The sequence below is a fragment of the Phoxinus phoxinus genome, assembly GCF_949152265.1.
Source record: "Phoxinus phoxinus genome assembly, chromosome: 5".
Taxonomy (NCBI): Eukaryota; Metazoa; Chordata; class Actinopteri; order Cypriniformes; family Leuciscidae; genus Phoxinus; species Phoxinus phoxinus.
In genome coordinates, this window is record NC_136880.1 from 35,832,761 (window position 1) to 35,851,585 (window position 18,825).

General features: G+C 37.9%; 2 protein-coding genes across 6 annotated transcripts in view; one reads left to right on the plus strand and one right to left on the minus strand.

The window, feature by feature from the left end:
- Positions 1-519: 519 nt before the first annotated feature.
- Positions 520-7,965, minus strand: ftr16 (finTRIM family, member 16). Its single transcript, XM_079613388.1, is given in 14 exon segments — positions 520-1,811; positions 1,902-2,009; positions 2,012-2,267; positions 2,383-2,616; positions 2,816-2,911; positions 3,125-3,719; positions 4,978-5,432; positions 5,436-5,500; positions 5,970-6,029; positions 6,166-6,325; positions 6,431-6,664; positions 6,860-6,955; positions 7,275-7,421; positions 7,425-7,965. Coding segments are annotated over 14 exon segments (3,483 nt in total). The 5' UTR covers positions 7,863-7,965; the 3' UTR covers positions 520-1,272.
- Positions 7,966-9,471: 1,506 nt separating this feature from the next.
- arhgap12a (Rho GTPase activating protein 12a) overlaps positions 9,472-18,825 on the plus strand; it is a 29,825-nt gene continuing 20,471 nt past the window's right edge. For 4 of the 5 annotated variants that reach the window (XM_079613865.1, XM_079613867.1, XM_079613866.1 and 1 more), the window contains exons 1-2: positions 9,513-9,779; positions 13,859-14,550. In XM_079613865.1, coding sequence (XP_079469991.1) covers positions 13,933-14,550 — 618 coding nt within the window. In that variant the 5' untranslated portion in view covers positions 9,513-9,779; positions 13,859-13,932. Of the gene's footprint in view, positions 9,780-13,858; positions 14,551-18,825 lie in introns of all 5 variants that reach the window. The other variant, XM_079613869.1, reaches the window with a different exon arrangement.

Sequence of the window (18,825 nt, forward strand, 5' to 3'; positions counted from 1 at the left end):
ACCCCAAAAACGGATCTCCAAAATGAGTTTTTAATTTGAATGACAATTAAAAATGGCATTATATTATATTGATCATTATTTTTTATTAACAATACTAATTTGATGATTTCATGTTAGTTTATGTGTGATTGTTAATGCTTTTACAATATAATTTTATTCTATATTGTACAAATGTCAATGTTTTTTGTTATTGTTACCGTTTCTTCATTCAACACTTCATTACTACCTTTCTTTAGTCATTTGCGATTTCTCTTTAGTAAAATTGTAGTAAAACGAAAACATTATCTTTGAAAGATAAACTTTCTCTGCTTCTTGAAGTAAAATCTGAGTTGTTCAACTGTTGATCACACTGCATGTTTTCTGAACTTTGTTTCATATTTAAATAAATGAACAGCAACACCTTTGACCTGCAAGGTTGTAAATTCTAACTGTGATGTCATGAACTTAGATTCCGAGTTTAAATAAGTATAGGCCAGAATAAATGACATGTGGGGCTTTGGTTCTCTCATTTTTTTATTTACAGCAGTGACAGACAATATGAATATTATTTGTCCTATTGGTTATTCATTTCCGTTATTCTTTCACTCTTACATTACAAACATTATTCGATTAATGTGATAAGATTGATATAATGGAACAAAGACAGATGAAATAAGCAGTGCTTTATGTTTTTCAGGTAAATCAACTATAAACAGACATTGAATAATCAAATGTAAAATAACAAGTCATAGTCTTAACTGTAAATTAAATAGGATTCATATAATGAATACAGTTTATTTTTGTCAAGCAACAAAGGTGATTTTCTCTTTCTCTTTTGTTGTTTGATTAACTTTGGTGACAAAAACAGTTGCAGGTATATTGGGCTGCTGTCACTTAAAGACGAATGCACACTGGTAATGCAAGCATCCGTTTTCTTTCTCTGTTTACAACTCATAACCGACTGCATTCACGAGGAAACTCGTCTTTATTTTGACTTAATTTTCCCTTTTTCAATTTTCCAAGAAAGGGAAGGGAATTCGGTGTTCACGAACTTCACGTGTTGTCTGCGTGGCTCTGATGGCTCAATCTTCTTGCACTTGATGTTTAAATTGACAGGAATTAAAAACACATGCAAAAAAACACATAAACTGTCACTCTATAATGGTTAAACTTTGCAATTAATCTGCGAATTACATGCGTTATCACAGATCAACAACGAATCCTACAAGCCTACATCGCACATCTTAGAATGGAACATGGGATGGAAATGGAACACAGCAGTAGTTGCCTATTCTATTTTGTGATATCACACAGTTTCACTGATCCATAAACTCTAAAGCCAGGATAGAGAGGCTGAGTAAATATGGTATGGACTCTGTGAATGAGGGTCATTGTGTCAGAGACGCTGTAGAAGGACAGAGTTCCTGCACTGTGATCCACATACACTCCTATTCTGGAGGAGATGGAGACTGCAAGGAGTTCAGTCTCTGTGTCATTGTGACAGAATGAGTATTTGCAGTAACTGGAGGGAAAGCAATACAAACTCCAAGACTGATCATTATATCCCAACGCACATTCATAAAAACCCTGTCTCTTCCTGCTGATGCTCTTATATGAGACTGATATACACACTCCTCTCCCATTCCACTCAACCTCCCAGTAACAGCGTCCACACACACTTTCTCGACACAACACCTGAGTCAAACTATCAAATCTGTCTGGATGATCAGGATACCGCTGGTCTGTGTTGGTTTCAGTAGTCATTCTGTTCTCCTCAGACAAACATAGGTATTTATGCACTGTGTTTGCATCCAGCGTGAACCGACGGGAATCTGAAAGATAAAACACATAATCTGTCTCTAAATCAGGAAATTACTGACATCAGATGGGAAGATTTCGCCCACTATAGTGTTGTGCCTTACATTGAAGAAACTCCTCCCTTGTCTTTGGTTCAGGGGTGGATACAATATCGATGTATTTTACTATGAAAACCAAAAGACATAGGCTATTCAGTGTAATATTAAAGAAAACATTGAAAGAAACAATGTTCTGTATTCATTTTTATACATTTTCGATTTTTCTAGCATGATGCTTAACTTATTTCTGAAAGTAAAAGAACAATCCAGTGTATTACCCATATCAGACATCTTTTCTATTTCCTCTCTGCAGAAAAGCTCCAGTTTCTCTCTCAGATGAGACACAGATTTACCAACATCATCAAAAGAGACGAGAACAGAAAGTGATGCTGGGTGAGTCTGTAGAGGAGGAACAGAGAGAGACTGGAAACTCTACACAGACACAAAGACACAGACACAAAAGAAACATTATAGCTAAAGACACAGAAATATTTGAACACAATCTCTTCCCTTCCTAAAGACCTTGTCCTGTTCAGATTTCTGTTACCTGGAGGAAATTAATGTGATCATCTGTGTGTGAAAGCTGCTCCAGCTCAGTGTCTCTCCTCCTCAGATCCTCAATCTCCTGCTCCAGTCGCTCCAGTCGTTCTTCAGCTCGACTCACTGAAGTCTTTTCCTGGTCTCTGATCAGTTGTGTCACCTCAGAGCGGCTTCTCTCAATGGAGCGGATCAGCTCAGTAAAGATCCTCTCACTGTCCTCCACTGCTGCCTGTGCAGAGCGCTGTTAGGACACACACAGAGACGCATTAGAACCAGTCCATTCACTCAGCTCTTACTGGTCCCTCACACAGCCTGTTCCCCACACTGGGCTTCAGTGGGACTGAAAGAGCTCCAGCACTGGCTCCTCACGGACTGACTGGAGGAGAGTCCTAACTGAGTCTGAAACGGCTCTTCCAGCAGTTCTTCTGCTCTAAACTCACCTTGTGAGTCTCTACAGCCTCTCTCAGTTTCTCAAGCTCCTTCAGTTCCTCCTCGATTCTCTGCTGGTTTGTTCTCTGCATTTCCTCCAACTGTCTCTGTTGAGAAAGATTACTGATATAAGTACTGTATTGGGATCCTTTCATATGTATTTTTAGAACGTTTTATCTAATGTAAACAATCGCTATCTTCGTAGTATATTTTGTTCACAAATTTATTTTAAGATGGTTGAGTAATCAATAATGCTGCTGATACACAATATAATTGGGGGGGGCATATTTCTTTAGTTTTTTAGTTTCTTTAGTTCATACCAGTTTCTCAGTTCTCTCTGCTGCAACTGATACAGTCTCATGATTTTTGTGTTCATCCACCATACACAGCAAACAAATGCACTTCTGTTCACTACGACAGTAAATCTCCAGCAGTTTCTCATGTTGAGGGCAGATCATCTCCTGCAGTCGTCCAGTGGCGTCCATTAGATTGTGTCTCTTACCTTTGAAGAAAATCTCATGTTGTTCCAGATGATTTTGACAGTAAGAGTTCAGACACACCAGACAGGACTTGATGGCTTTGCTTTTGTCCCCAGTACAGACGTCACACTCCACATCTCCAGAAGATTCAGTGTAACACTGAGCAGGACGAGTTTGTAGTTTTGTCTTCTTGAGTTTCTCCACCACTTCAGCCAGCATGGTGTTTTTACCTAAAACCGGTCTTGTAGTGAAGGTCTGTCTGCACTGAGGGCAGCTGTAGACTCCCTTCTGATCATCCTGATCCCAGCAGCCTGTGATACAGATCATACAGTAACTGTGTCCACAGGGAATGGTCACTGGATGCTTCAGTAGATCCAGACAGATTGAACAACTAAACTGATCCTGAGCCAAAGAAACACTGGATTCTGCCATTTTACTACTTTACTGTCTGTGAGTTACTGTTTGTCTAGCCCTTAGAAACAGAAGAAGAAAAAAAAACACAAAAATGCTGAATCCCACACCCAGACTGAGCAGGAAGTAGTGATGAGTTTCACTTTCACTAAAGGTAGGAGTGGCTAAAAGAGGGAGAAGGAGAGAGAGAGAGAGAGAGAGAGAGAGAGAGAGAGAGAGAGAGAGAGAGAGAGAGAGAGATGGTACGATGGTTCACTGCCCTCTACTGACAACTAATACTAATGTTGGTGTTAATACTAATGTCCTCTCACTGTCCCTACAATGAGTCTTCTGTAAATCGTAATCATAAATATATTGTAGAAAAGTTTGTTGCTTGTATAACTGCAAAATGGTTGTCATGTTATTACTTTGTTAAATAATGACCATGATAAATGAAAAAACGATGTCTCATCACAAAGTATTTACTGTCTTGTCAATTAGAAAGTGTTTAAAAAACATAGGATATTTGGTAGAGTGAACTAGTGATAGTTATGGAAGAAGAATGGAAAAGCAGTGACACAAACTTACATTAAAATGTAAATAAAATAACTAAAAACATGTCCAGGTATGCATTAACATCCAGCGGGTTTAGGGTAAAGCATCCTCATGTAATACATGGAACAGAAAGTGTGTGACCATTGTGCTCTTAAGCAACAGTCTTAATGGAAGTCCAATAGATTAGGACTGACCCTGACTGTGATCGGCTTGTAAGTCACTGAGGTTAAAATAAATGACTGCTTCACGACTTACTGTAAACATGTTGAGGCAAAATGAGAAAATCCAGAGGTGCAGTGACAGAAGCAACAATATGAGACTAAACTGTAACCATTATTTCTGGAAAACATCATATTTGTATCTTCATTCAAGTAAAAGTCTCTCTAAAGCGTCACTGTTGAATCCACCATTGTTTAATAAACATTTTATATTTTAAGACAAAGAGGATCCTCTAAATTCTCTCAATGAATACGTATTAATGTATGATTGAAGAAAACACAACAAAATGCCTCTCATGCTTCTTATTTATTATTATATTTGCATTAAGCAAGTAAATTAAGTTACATAACAAGTATTATTTCTACTGTTGGTGTCAATGATGATGTTTCCACATTCATCTTTTTTCTGTTTATGATCAATTATTCATCCGATTAATCTAAGAAAAGGCTCCACTCAGCATTTCAATGATACGGATTTACAATTGACCTCAAAAATGATTCTCTGTACCATCAATACAGTTCAATTCTCACAGTTTTACTTTTGAAATATGTGATCCCAAAAAGTAAACTCTAAAGCCAGGATAGAGCGGCTGAGTGAATGTGGTATGGACTCTGTGAATGAGGGTCATTGTGTCAGAGACGCTGTAGAAGGACAGAGTTCCTGCACTGTGATCCACATACACTCCTATTCTGGAGGAGCTGGAGACTGCAGGGAGTTTAGTCTTTTTTTTATCGTACCAGAATAAACATTTGGAGGAAGAGCAAAATAATCTCCAAGACTGAATGTTGCGTCCAAAAATACATTCATTTCCATTTCCCTTCCTACTGATGGACTTATATGACACTGATATACCCACCTCACCACTCCACTCAACCTCCCAGTAACAGCGTCTACACACACTCTCTCGACACAACACCTGCTCCCAATAATCAAATCTGTCTGGATGATCAGGATACGACTGGACTGTGTCAGTGTATTCAATCACTCAGTTCCCTTCAGACAGACAAATTCTTTTATGCGCTGTATTTATATCCACAGTGAACTGACGAAAATCTGATGAAAAAAAAAAAAAAAATCTACATCAGGAAATCATTACTTTAATTATTTTTTTTTATATCTTATTTTATTCAACAAAGATTAACAGAGAATAAATGTAGGACTACGTGTTGGTGTCAATCAGATTATAAAGGGGTAAATCAATGTAGTAGTAGTAGTGTGTTTGTGTGTGTGTGTGTGTGTGTGTTTCAGGTAAACCCACTGGGGACAAATTGTCCCCACAAAGAGCAATATCCAAAATATTTGTCCTTGTGGGGACATTTTTGTCCCCTATGAGGAAAACAGCTTATAAATCATATTGTGATATATTTAGAAAATTTAAAATGCAGAACGTTTTCTGTAATGGTTTAGGGTTTGGAGATAAAATATACAGTTTGTACAGTATAAAAAAAACATTATGTCTATGGAAAGTCCACATAAAACATGAAAACCCAACATATGTCTCTGTGTGTGTGTAGAGACTTACATTGTAAAAATTTCTCCCTGGTCTTGATTTCGGGTGTGGGAATGATCTCAATGTATGTTACTGTGGAACATGAAAAAAGTACAGAGAACATTAAATGTACATACTTCATATAATTGTTTTTGTGCACTTTTCATTCCAGATTATATTTCATGATGAACCACTTAATTTATTCTGGGATAAATGATCCAGTACTTACCTTTACCAGACATCTTTTCTATTTCCTCTTTGCAGAAATGCTCCAGTTTCTCTCTTAGATGAGACACAGATTTACCAACATCATCAAAAGAGAGACGAGAACTGACAGTGATGCTGGGTGAGTCTGTAGATCCAGGAGGGACAGAGAGAGACTGGAAACTCTACACAGACACAAAGACACAATAGAAACATTAGCTAAAGACAGAAACATTTGATAGGAAACACAATCTCTTCCCTTCCTGTCCTGTTTGTCAGATTTCTGTTACCTGGAGGAATTGAATGTGATCATCTGTGTGTGAAAGCTGCTCCAGCTTAGTGTCTCTCCTCCTCAGATCCTCAATCTCCTGCTCCAGTCGCTCCAGTCGTTCTTCAGCTCGACTCACTGAAGTCTTTTCCTGGTCTCTGATCAGTTGTGTCACCTCAGAGCGGCTTCTCTCAATGGAGCGGATCAGCTCAGTAAAGATCCTCTCACTGTCCTCCACTGCTGTCTGGGCAGAGCGCTGTTAGGACACACACAGAGACACATTAGAACCAGTCCATTCAGCCCTTACTGGTCCCTCACACAGCCTGTTCCCCACACTGGGCTTCAGTGGGACTGAAAGAGCTCCAGCACTGGCTCCTCACGGACTGACTGGAGGAGAGTCCTAACTGAGTCTGAAACGGCTCTTCCAGCAGTTCTTCTGCTCTAAACTCACCTTGTGAGACTCTACAGCCTCTCTCAGCTCCTCAAGCTCCTTCAGTCTCTCCTCGATTCTCTGCTGGTTTGTTCTCTGTGTCTCTTCTAACTGTCTCTGTTTGGGAAAGTGTATTGTTCAATATACAGTGTGTATATGTGTTTGATAATCAAAACATGTTAACATTCAAATATATCTAAATCAATGTTTGTACATAGTACTTTTGTGTTAACCTTACAAATCAAATTGTTCAAAACTTAGTATAAGATTTCATTTCTGATATCACCCGCTATCATTTAGAATTTAAATCATAAAACAAGATATTTGTAAAACACATGGCACAGCATGATAAACAAAACCCTTTATAATATGTTCAAATTGATCATATTGCAATTTATATTAATATTTGCATTATAGTCTCAATATCAGTTAATACCTGTTTCTCAGTCCTCTCTTCTGCAACTGATACAGTCTCATGATTTTTGTGCACATCCATTGTACACAGGTAACATATACAGGTCTGATCAGTACGACAGTAAATCTCCAGCAGTTTCTCATGTTGAGGGCAGGTCATCTCCTGAAGTCATCCAGTGGCGTCCATTAGATTGTGTCTCTTACCTTTGAAGAAACTCTCATGTTGGTCCAGATGATTTTGACAGTAAGAGTTCAGACACACCAGACAGGACTTGATGGCTTTGTTTTTGTCCCCAGTACAGACATCACACTCCACATCTCCAAATTCAGTGTAACACTGAGCAGGACGAGCTTGTAGTTTTGTCTTCTTGAGTTTCTCCACCACTTCTGCCAGCATGGTGTTTTTACCTAAAACCGGTCTTGAAGTGAAGGTCTGTCTGCACTGAGGGCAGCTGTAGACTCCCTTCTGATCATCCTGATCCCAGCAGCCTGTGATACAGATCATACAGTAACTGTGTCCACAGGGAATGGTCACTGGATGCTTCAGTAGATCCAGACAGATTGAACAACTAAACTGATCCTGAGCCAAAGAAACACTGGATTCTGCCATTTTACTGCACAAACAGTAACTCACAAACAGTTTAGCCCTCAGAAACAGAAAAACCTAACAAAACTGCTGAATCCCACACCCAGACTGAGCAGGAAGTAGTGATGAGTTTCACTTTTACTGAACTGAAGGAAGGAGTGGCTACTGGCTAACAGAGGGGGAAAGAGGGGAAAGGAGAGGGAAAGCGAGAGAACTGGTGAGATGTCTAAACTGTTACAATCTAACGCTCTGCTGCTCTCTATTGGACACAAATAATAATGTCGACCATAAAAACATTCTTCTCAATGTGAACCGAATGTGACACCACTGTTGTCTGAAGTCAGAGCTGCTTTCGACTTCGTTTCATAACAAATTTTGACCTGTTATTAATTACAATTTATTTACAAATTAATAACGGTTAACAAGTTATTGAACTGAGTTGAATAAACATTGAACTGACTCAAAGTAATAATAATAATAATAATTCGTTACATTTATATAGCGCTTTATCTGAGACCTCAAAGCGCTTTACATAGAAGGGGGGGAATCTCCTCAACCACCACCAAGTGAGAGCTTCTTATAGCTGAACTCATTTCAGAATCGAAGTTTACACAGTTATTGAAGGGAACAGAATCAACACTGAAGCGACTTCAGCTGAATAACAACACTAGGCCTGAATATATTCTCTATTTTAGAGCTGCTTTACAGAAGAATTTGAATGAGTTCTATAGGCTATTTGAAGTTTGTATCATTGAACATTATTTCACTGTTTATCCCAGTGAAGCTGCTTTGAAACAATCTGTGTATTGTATAAAGCTCTGTAAAAATAAAGGTGACTTGACTGTTCAACTGTCCCTACAATTAATCTACTGTAATTCATTTGATCAGATTATCACATCAATCAGATGAAAATTGATAAAACTTAAATTAACATTAAATAATAATTGTAAAATAATGTATTGCTTTTATAACTGCTGCATGGTTTCTGTCTGGTCTATGATAATTTTTTAATTCTTGTCTTGTCACATTCTTGTCAAAGTCTATTTGAAAAAGTTTAAAAACATTTAGGATATGTGTAAGTGTGAAATGTGGAAGAATGGAACAGCAGTGACATAAACTTAAATATGAAGGATCTGAAACCTGGATCAAACCTTCATGTTGTTCAAACTTTAGTAGGATTGGGATTTGAAAATGGAAGAGGATGTTTGCCTACATTGTGATATGTTCCATTTAGAGACTGGTCATCTGGATTTGGTAATGTGGAAAAGTTTGAATCTGGATCACATCAGTGATCCAATCCAGTGTTCCAAAATCGAAATCATTCTGATCCTAAATAAACTTTTTGAATAACTGCGCCCAGGTTTTACAGTGATTTTTTTGTATGAGGCTAATTCCCCCTCAAGATCACAAAGGTCTCCTAGCATAGCCTAATAACAAACAACAGGTAGCCTATCGGTCATCACATTAACATGTTTTCCCTGAAAATTGTGCTTATGCTGTCTCTCTCTAAAATAGATGCCACTTGATGTAAAAATTTTGATTGTAATTTACAATCAAAATTGTTACATCAAGTGCATCTATTTTAGAGAGAGACAATGCAATATAAATACTGACCCCAAATATTTTGGAGGGCACTGCTTTTTCAGTTTTAATTTAGTGAGTTTTCTGTCTATTGCCTCACGGTGGCGTCAGTGTCCCGTCAAAGGGCCCTTTAGAGTCCCAAGTGAAGTTCACAGGCACCGGCCCGCCAGGAGCGCGTGGGAGCGGTGAGGCGGGACTGCCTGTGGGGAAAGTGGGCGCGAGCGTGCCGGAGGAGTTCGCTCGCGCCGCGGCTCAGGAACAAGGAACTTCGACGCTCAACTGCCCAGCAAGACCAATGAGCCTCCAATTCAGCCTGTTTCTTTGGCTATAGCCCACGAAACACCTGGAATATCTCGCCAGGTACGTTCATCTGTCGGTAAACTGTGAAAATAGGCACAATGATAGGCGTTTCATCTTGTTTTACGGATTTTTAAAACGCGTTAGCAGGTTAGCAGGTAGGAATGAGAGCGAACCTGTTTCCTCAGGTGTGCTTAACGTTAACTCTTTTCTGCTTAGTAAACAGCATTTATACAGACATTAACTCTGAATTAAATGAGAAAATTAAACATAAAGGTTTAATTTGAGAGGTTAGTCTGTCACTCAGGTGAGTTTGAAAATGTGTCCTTCACCTGAGGGAGGGAATTTTAACTGACATTAGATTATTTAAGATTTAGCGTCATTCTGATTTTCATAAACGTGTAATAATAACATAATTTACACTTCTATTGAACTTGTTTCGTTTGTGTTATATTTGACTGGAAAAGTTGATTGCGTGAAATGTGACATTGATGTCGTGTATTGTTTGAAGTGTGTGCATGACATAGCTACACATCATAACATGTTACACGGAGAAAAGTGACAAGGAAATTGCTCATTTTATGTCATATATTGGGCGAAATGATATGGCAACCGTTAAACACTAGTTTACATATTCTGCTTGTATCTTTAACACTTAGTTTAAATGGTCTTTCCCATAAATCCCGGATTAAAATCAGTATGACAGCACTTTAAATTGTTGTCATGTTGACAGCAGGGGAGTAGGCTATGTATGTAAGAGATTGTGTTTGAGATATGAGGTTTCTGTGTGGGCGGAGCTTCTGTCACATGCTTTGCTCGCACATTGTCTTTTTAAACTTTTTTAACTTTTTGTGCATTATTTATTAAATTAACTGAAACATTTGCTTTGTGCTGCTCGCTGGCATACATGTCTTTAATTCACTGCAGTTTCCCATGACAGATGTCTGTGTTTAATGCTAAAGACATTGTGAATTAAACTTAGTCGGTCTTCTAGTCCAAAAACATGAAAGCTTTGACCTTTCTCTAGTGTTCAGTTAATATGAAAATTAGTTATGCTTGCCTCAAAAATATGTTATAGCTAGAAATGCTTTGTTTGAACACATTAATTTATTTTCTTAAAGGGATAGTTCACTTTAAAATTAAAATTCTTTCATCATTTAGCCTACTCACCCTCAAGTTGTTTCAAACCTGTATTAATTTATTTCTTCTGCTGAACACAAAGGAAGATATTTTGAAGAATGTCGGTAACCAAACAGTTGTCTGTACCCATTGACTTCCATAGTAGGAAAAAAAAATACTATGGAAGTCAATGGGTACAGTCTACTGTTTGGTAACCGACATTCTTCAAAATATCTTTCTTTGTGTTCAGCAGAAGAAATAAATTAATACAGGTTTGAAACAACTTGAGGGTGAGTAAATGATGACAGAATTTTAATTTTAAAGTGAACTATCCCTTTAAATCATTATCCCATAAACATGAATTACTGGGAAGTTATATATTACTTAGAACTTCAAAAATAATCATTGGTATAATTTTTTTTTTTTATCTCTCCTTTCTTTATATCTGTGTATCCCAACAAAATCTCATTCTCCGTCACTTCACCTCAGGATTTACTCTTCCTGATGCCATCATCACTCATTGGATCAGGCTTGTTGTGTTCAGTAAGCCAGTGTTTAGCTGCTGTGTTCAGAGGTCTCTGGTTAAAGAGTTAGGCTAGTTCATCCAAAAATGAAAATTCTGTCATAAATTACTCACCCTTATGTCGTTCCAAACCCGTAAGACTTTCATTCACAAATGAAGATCTTTTAAATTAAATCTGAGAGCTTTCTGTCCCTCCATTGACAGTCTGCATAACTACCACTTTCAAGCCCCAGAAAGGTAGTAAAGACATAATTAAAGTAATCCATATGACTCCAGTGGTTTAACTTCAACTTTATGAAGCAACACAAGTGCTTTTTGCGCAAATAAAAACATAATTTACCACTTTATTTACAAAATATTAATCTCTTAACGTGCATTCACAAGCCCAAACTATTATATTCAATAATTTTTTTTCAGATATAATACTAACTCAAATAAAAACTGAAATGTTTGTTGGCCTATATAACTGTTGCACATAAGGTCGTTTTCATAAACAATTGTTTTCATGACAAATTTATTAAAACGTCAATATAATTAACAGTATAATAAGCTTCTCTCAATTGTTTTTAACAAACTGAACATTGAATCATTTTCATGAGGTAAATGCAAGGTTAAGTGAAATTGTTGTTCAGAAACAGTTTTATCGACATCTTTTTGCTGTTGAAACACTGAGCAAAACATCAGACATAAGTTGTACTGTATCTTTCAACATACCCTCTGATGTTCATGCATGTTTTTTTGTGATGTAACTTGTATTAAATTGTAAGACAAGACTCACGCTCCACACTGCTGCTCGAACTGAAGAGCTACAGCGATCTGTCATGTCACATTTAGGAGTCACTAGCCCTGAAGACATGAATAGTACTTTTGACAAATATGTTTAGTTTTTGTGTAATATTGTCATGTTTAGCATAGGTGAATGTATGTGGTGTGCGTTTGGTATCACCTGTAGAAAATCGCTGAAAAAGTACAATTTATATTTTACCTCGTATTCGTGTCTCAGTCAGGCTGAGTTGCTCAAGTCAAAGTCACTTGAGTTTGGATGTCTGATGTGTGCTGAAGTTCGTATCCCCTCAAGCAAATTCCTCTGTGTTTCAAAATCCTGGTTTCTCCATAATGGTGGTTTTTATTGTAGCATTGCTGTGAACTCATAGGAGTTTAAAATAAAGACATGAAAATAATATGCTTTAGCATATCATTAAAGGAGAACTCCGGTCAATTTTAACATTGAGCTAATTTTTTTGTAAATTTGGAGTGCTGTCAATACAGAGAACAACGACAAAAATCGGTGTTGCCTACACTGTGTTATCCTCTTTTTAAAATTTGCACCCTGTTGACTTGAATGGGGCACGTTTTAAACCTGCTTTTAGCCTCTTAACATCTTTGATATGTCATTACAAGTGCCCAGCCATGTTAGATGATGAGTGAACACGAGTGAATCTGACTACTGTAGATGTGAAAGATATGAATAAAAATGAGTTATTTCAGCAAGCACAAATACCTGTATTTACATCCTGTTTTCGGTCGAAGTCCAAAGTAGTCGATTGTCGAGTTCACGCGCGTGATCATAGGTAACTAAACCTATACGCGTGAACTCGACAGAATTTTTCTGTTGATATGAAAAATCAGGTAGAGCTGCCGTGATTGAGTGGAGACGGGGATAATAAAAGTATAATCCTATATCCGCGTATAATAAATTAAGCAAGGGTGTAGTTGCATTCAAGCTATTTTAAGGCATGAATCATTTTTTTACAGGATTTATTTTTTAAATATGTAATTTCGTGTCATGATCATTTTGGTGATCATAGATGAGTTTTAAGGGATAAAATTGACTACAGGGGGACTTAATTTGATTATAATAATTTGTTACATTTATATATAGCGTTGTTTCTGGGACCTCAAAGCGCTTCACATGTGGAAGGGGGAATCTCCTCAACCACCACCAATGGGCTATATTATTGAATATATAAATATATTGGCCAAATATTGATAACAAAATTATAAAATATTGATCTCACACATTTTTTTTATGGTTTTTAATTATTGTTTGTTTGTTTACATCATTTAGTTATCAGCTTAACTATGTAGGCTACATCATTTTAATATTATGCATCCTATAAATGTTTTTCGCTTTTCCTTTCTTCAATCAAAATGTTTCAAACTATTTCCTAGTAATACTGTTTTAATTGGAAATTTCTTTAATGACATGTTTTAGAAAATTACACTATTTTTGATGGGAAAACCAACAGCACAGTCCGCAAACTTTATTTGAATTAATTTTATTTTTATAATTATATTTTTTATTTGTTTTGAGTCCACTATAAAAACAGAATGACAGTTGCTTGATCAAGCATTTATTTGTAATTCTTCTGTCATTTACTATAACATTGATTGACATGACTTTGCAATTGCAAAACATTTCACATACATTACTTATACAGACATCAGTCACTGATATTTCTAATAAAATGTTTTCCATCTCTCTCCCTTTGTCCTTCAGCTGATTCAATATCAACCCACCACAACCCACCATGCTCCTCTCCTCCTCCTATTGACCTTTGATCTCTGGCAGCGATGGCAGAACGCTCAGTGGCTCCAGGTCAGATGTACATAGAGGTGGAGTACGACTATGAGTACAAATCCAAGGAACGTTTGATCACCATTAAACAGGGGGAAAGTTACCTTCTTGTTAAGAAGACCAATGATGACTGGTGGCAGGTACGCAAGGACGAGGCCAATAAGCCCTTCTATGTCCCAGCACAGTATGTGCGAGAGGTGCGAAGGGCTCTCATGCCCCCTCCTAAACCCCTCAGTGCAGCATGCCGACCCAATCGTCCATCTGGCCTGGAAATCCAGCGGCCAGATGAGAACAAAAAGAGCCCTTCTCACTCTCCCTCCAGCAGTGCTTTACTGCCACCCAGGGATGACAGGGGCAGCCCGGGCAGCCCAACGGGACACCCCCCCCACACACAAACAAACACTTTACCTGACCCGCTTCCTCGTTCCAGAGCAGAGTCCCCGAATCGCAAAGTGGATGGAGAGAGCGATAAAGAGTTGGAGAAGAGTGGTCGAGGACCAGAAAAAGGTGCAATTCAAGAAGTATTTCCGGGAGAGGGAAGCAGCTCGGATAAGAACCGGAATAATTCAGAATCCGGGGATGATCTCAGCAGCGGTTCCACTGATAACCTACAGGTGAGAGTCACTTGTATACCAACCCATAAGCGAATACCTTTAGCTTCCCTCTTTCCAAAAGTCTATTATTTGAACATTCCTATCTCTTAAGCCCCTTTAAACTATTTAGATGAAGGAATTAATACATTTTCTGTTTTTCGAACATTGATTTAATAAAAAATGTCACATTTTTATGGTCCGTTTGATGTACACAAACAACTAAACATTTTCATTGCTAAACGCATTCCTGTATGTATGCCACGGTGTTGGACTTTGGGTGCTAGAGTTTGTTGTCCCCCTTGGTGTGGTTCGTTTGGGCAGGTGTGAATGCAGCATTTGCACTCGGGTGCGCACCAAAAGCGGACCAAACAAGCGTAGGTCTCGGTACGCTTTCAAACGAACTCTGGAGCGGTTCGTTTGTGGTGAGAACGTGATCCGACCTCGAACAGACTCAACTGCTAAAGAACTGCGCATTTTTGGGCTAAACTAGCTGCCGTAGTCAGCTGCGCTGTGCATTATGGGATGAGGACTTATGTTTGTTTACAGTTTGCACTTTTAGCATGGCAGCTTGCGGACAAACTTGGAGTTGTGAGGAGGTGCGGAGCCTCATAGAAATTTGGTCTGATGACCATATTAGGTCCCAACTTTCAAAAACTCACAAGAACAGTGAAATCTTCGCTTTGTTTAGCAAACAGCTCAGGGAAAGGGGGTTTCATAGATTCTGTTGGAATTTTCCGGCACGTTAATTCTGACCAATCGAAGTGCAGTTATGGAAATACGTTCAAGACGCATCTGGCCAACGAGTGATGTGGATGTTGTCACGTGACTGCATTTTGGTTCGTTTCATCAGCTGATTCAGACCAGAGCAATCATTGAGGTGTGAAAAGTAACCAAAACGCCTGAAAAATGCTACAAAGTATAATTTTTCGCCCTTGGTCCGGACCAAATGAACCGAACTACAGATGTGAAAGCACCCTTTTAGTTACTTTTAAAAATAAATTATGTGGTTAGTCCTCTGAAGTCATCTCTCTCTTAATCTTTCTCTCTCTCACAATCACACTCCTTCCTTTCTCTGAAGCTTTTTATTATCATCTCCTCCCACTGTTTTTCTTTCTTTTCCTCCTGCTGTGTCATCAAAGCATTTCTGCCAAACAGCAAATGTTTGCTGTTGTGTCATCATGGCATGTGTAGGATGGTGCGAGTGCTTTCTCTTGCTCGCACACTTACGCAACCGTTTAAAGGTTTCGGGGTCAATATTTTTTTGTTTAAACTAGTACTTTTATTCAGCAAATATGCATTAAATTGATCAAAAGTTACAGTAAAGACTAGGGCTGTCACGATTCAAGTACTCTATTTAAAAAAAATCCTTGTTTGTAATTTGCCCTCGTCGAGTAACTGGCAAAATACCGGAAGTGGCACAATGCTAGGACGAGAATCCATTAACTGCATAATTACACCATTTTCTGCAAGTCTGCATGATGTATTAACACCACCCATTATACTATAGCATAGTGCTATTGTGAATTCACAAAGGCTTCTACTCAATTAAATAAATAAATGCTCACTTCACAGTTGATGTTGCTCCACATGAGCTGTAATGATTTACATGTGTGGAGCGGGTCTCAAACTCCATCTCTGCATATGCTGTGAGTTTGGGTTGCTTATAACGTTCATCCGGAAGCGCAATATGTGCCATTTTATCAGATTTGTAACGTAAATCATTTATAAAGCTACGCCAACACAGGAGAATATATCAATATGTTTCTAAATATGCTAACTGTTCATCGTGATTTCAAAATAAAAGTTTAAAGGGCACCTATTATGACATTTAAAATGTTCCTAATGTTGTTTAGGGAGTCCCCAACAACAGTTTTACGTGCATGCAATGTCAAAAAACACTTTTGTTGTCGTATAATATGCATTTATTTTTACCTGATTTGCTCACCGACTCCCAAATGATTCGTTCAACGACTCATTTTTCCAAACCCCTCCTTTGCGCGACGCTAATCTGCGTTGATTGGTCAGATGACCCAGCAGTGTTTACAGAGATAATACTTATTGTTTAACATGGAGTACAATGATGATTTTATCAATTCAATCGTGTTATAATAATGATTATAGTCCACTGCTTTGTAGTTTGTAGTAAAAAACTAAAAATAAGATAAAGCATTTAATGTTATGTTAGCGAGCATAGCCCAGAGTTCATATTGTAAAAGCACAATCAGTCTTTGTTTGCATTAGCCCGATGCATAAACATAACGTTTTTACAACAAAAAAAATGCAGTTACGTTACTACGAGGTATTATTCTATTCTTTAAAGGGCACCTATTATGGAATTTTGAAATTTACCTTTCATGTAGTGTAGTGTTGTCAAAAGACCCGGTACTTCGGTACCATTTCGGTACTAAAAAAATTAAATGGTTACGGTACCAGCTTTTCTTAAGTACCGGTAGTACCGAAGTATCGGATTAATCCGGTTCTTGACGCGCTGTCCGAAAGGTGCACAGTTGCGTCCTCTTCATAAACACACTGAGACATGGCGACTGGCGGCGCTCCTAATGCGGTGGTCTGAATCCACTTGTTGACAAGAAAGGAGGAAAGAGCCGTTCACATAGCGCGTTTTTTGCGCGTGCAAATTCGTTTTCCAGGCGCGCCGCGCGCCTCTGTTCATGGTAGCATAGCAACGGCAGACGCAACGGAAAGCACGCGCTTGTGGAAAGGAGAAAGCGCGGAGCAAACTGCGCTCTCCATGATGACCAGGAAGTATCATCAAAGAATTAATTGATTTCTAGCCCTTGCATTAGCTTTACTACTAGATATATTCATTGAGATGAGAAATAAAAAGCCGCCCTGTACAGCTATGATCAGTTGTTACGGAAAGGCCGCTGGTTTTTGTCACATGACCTGTTGAGATGCTTCTATTATAAGCCGCGCGCCTACATTTGAAATAACGAATTTGCACGCGCATAAAACGTGATATGTGAACGGCCCCTAAAGTGGTATCGTGTGCGGTTGTATCTAGTTTAAAAGGCCTTTTAAATATGAACGCAGTTTTGGATTAAATAAAAGGACAGTCAAGTCAAATAATACATGTTTTATCTCCTGTTTAGTTGGTAACACTACAATAAGATTACTTAATGTCTTATCTAACATCAACACATTGAGTGAACAATATATTTTTACAACATTAATGTATGTTTGTGAATGTTATTTAATACAAACACTTGATTGTTCATGAACAGATAAAACTTTTGATTTTAAAAATGTATTAGTAGGCTACATTATTACCCCAAGGAGAATAATTGCTTCAGTGTATATAACTATTGTTAGGTCATTTTATCTAATGTTATCTAACAAATGGATATACACTTTAATATATGCAAATTTAATCTAAATTAGCTTTGGTACCGAAATTGGTACCGAGAACCGTGGATTTTCACAGGTATCGGTACCGAATACTGAAATTTTGGTACCGTGACAACACTAATGTAGTGTGTAACATAGATCTAAGTGAACAAAAACATCCTGCAAAGTTTGAAATATGAAAGTGCACCGTATATAAAGTTATTGTCTTTCAAAAGTGAGAGTCGACTCTGAGTCATTTTTATGAATCGTTAGAAGACCGAAGCTTTTTCTCTGACTAGATGACGTCAACTTGTCAAGTTATTTGAATACGATACGCCCACTTATTGCTCTCCAAGGCCAGGGGAAAATATCATGGCGACGAGACGCTGTGTTCTGAAGTGCGGCTCAAAAGCAAACTTTTTTCATCTGCCCAAGGAGGAGCATTTAAAGACTAAGTGGCTACAATTCACTATACCACAGAAGTTTTTTTTTTTTTTTTTTACTATACCACAGAAGTATAGTCCGAGCCTTGTGCTTTGTTCGCGTCATTTTGAAGACGATTGCTTTTTAAATGCAATCAAACTTGGATTCGCGAGCTGGCTGATATTGAAGGAAGGTTCAGTTCCAAGTGTATTTGCATCAGCTTCCTCCTCCGTATCACAACCTGTAAGTGTTATTAATAATTTTTGCTTTTATATTTTATGTAGCATGCTTAATAATTATTTTGTTTGTTGTGTAAGCACCGTTTAGCTTCTAGGTCTTCAATGACAATTGTATTGAGATATGTGAAGTGTTTGTCGTTGTTTTCGGAGTTGTCTTAAAGAATAGAGTAATAACTGTAACGTAACTGCATTTTTTTTTTTTTTTTTTTTAAACGTTATGTTTATGCATCGGGCTAACGCAAACAAAGACTGATTGTGCTTTTACAATATGAACTCTGGGCTATGCTTG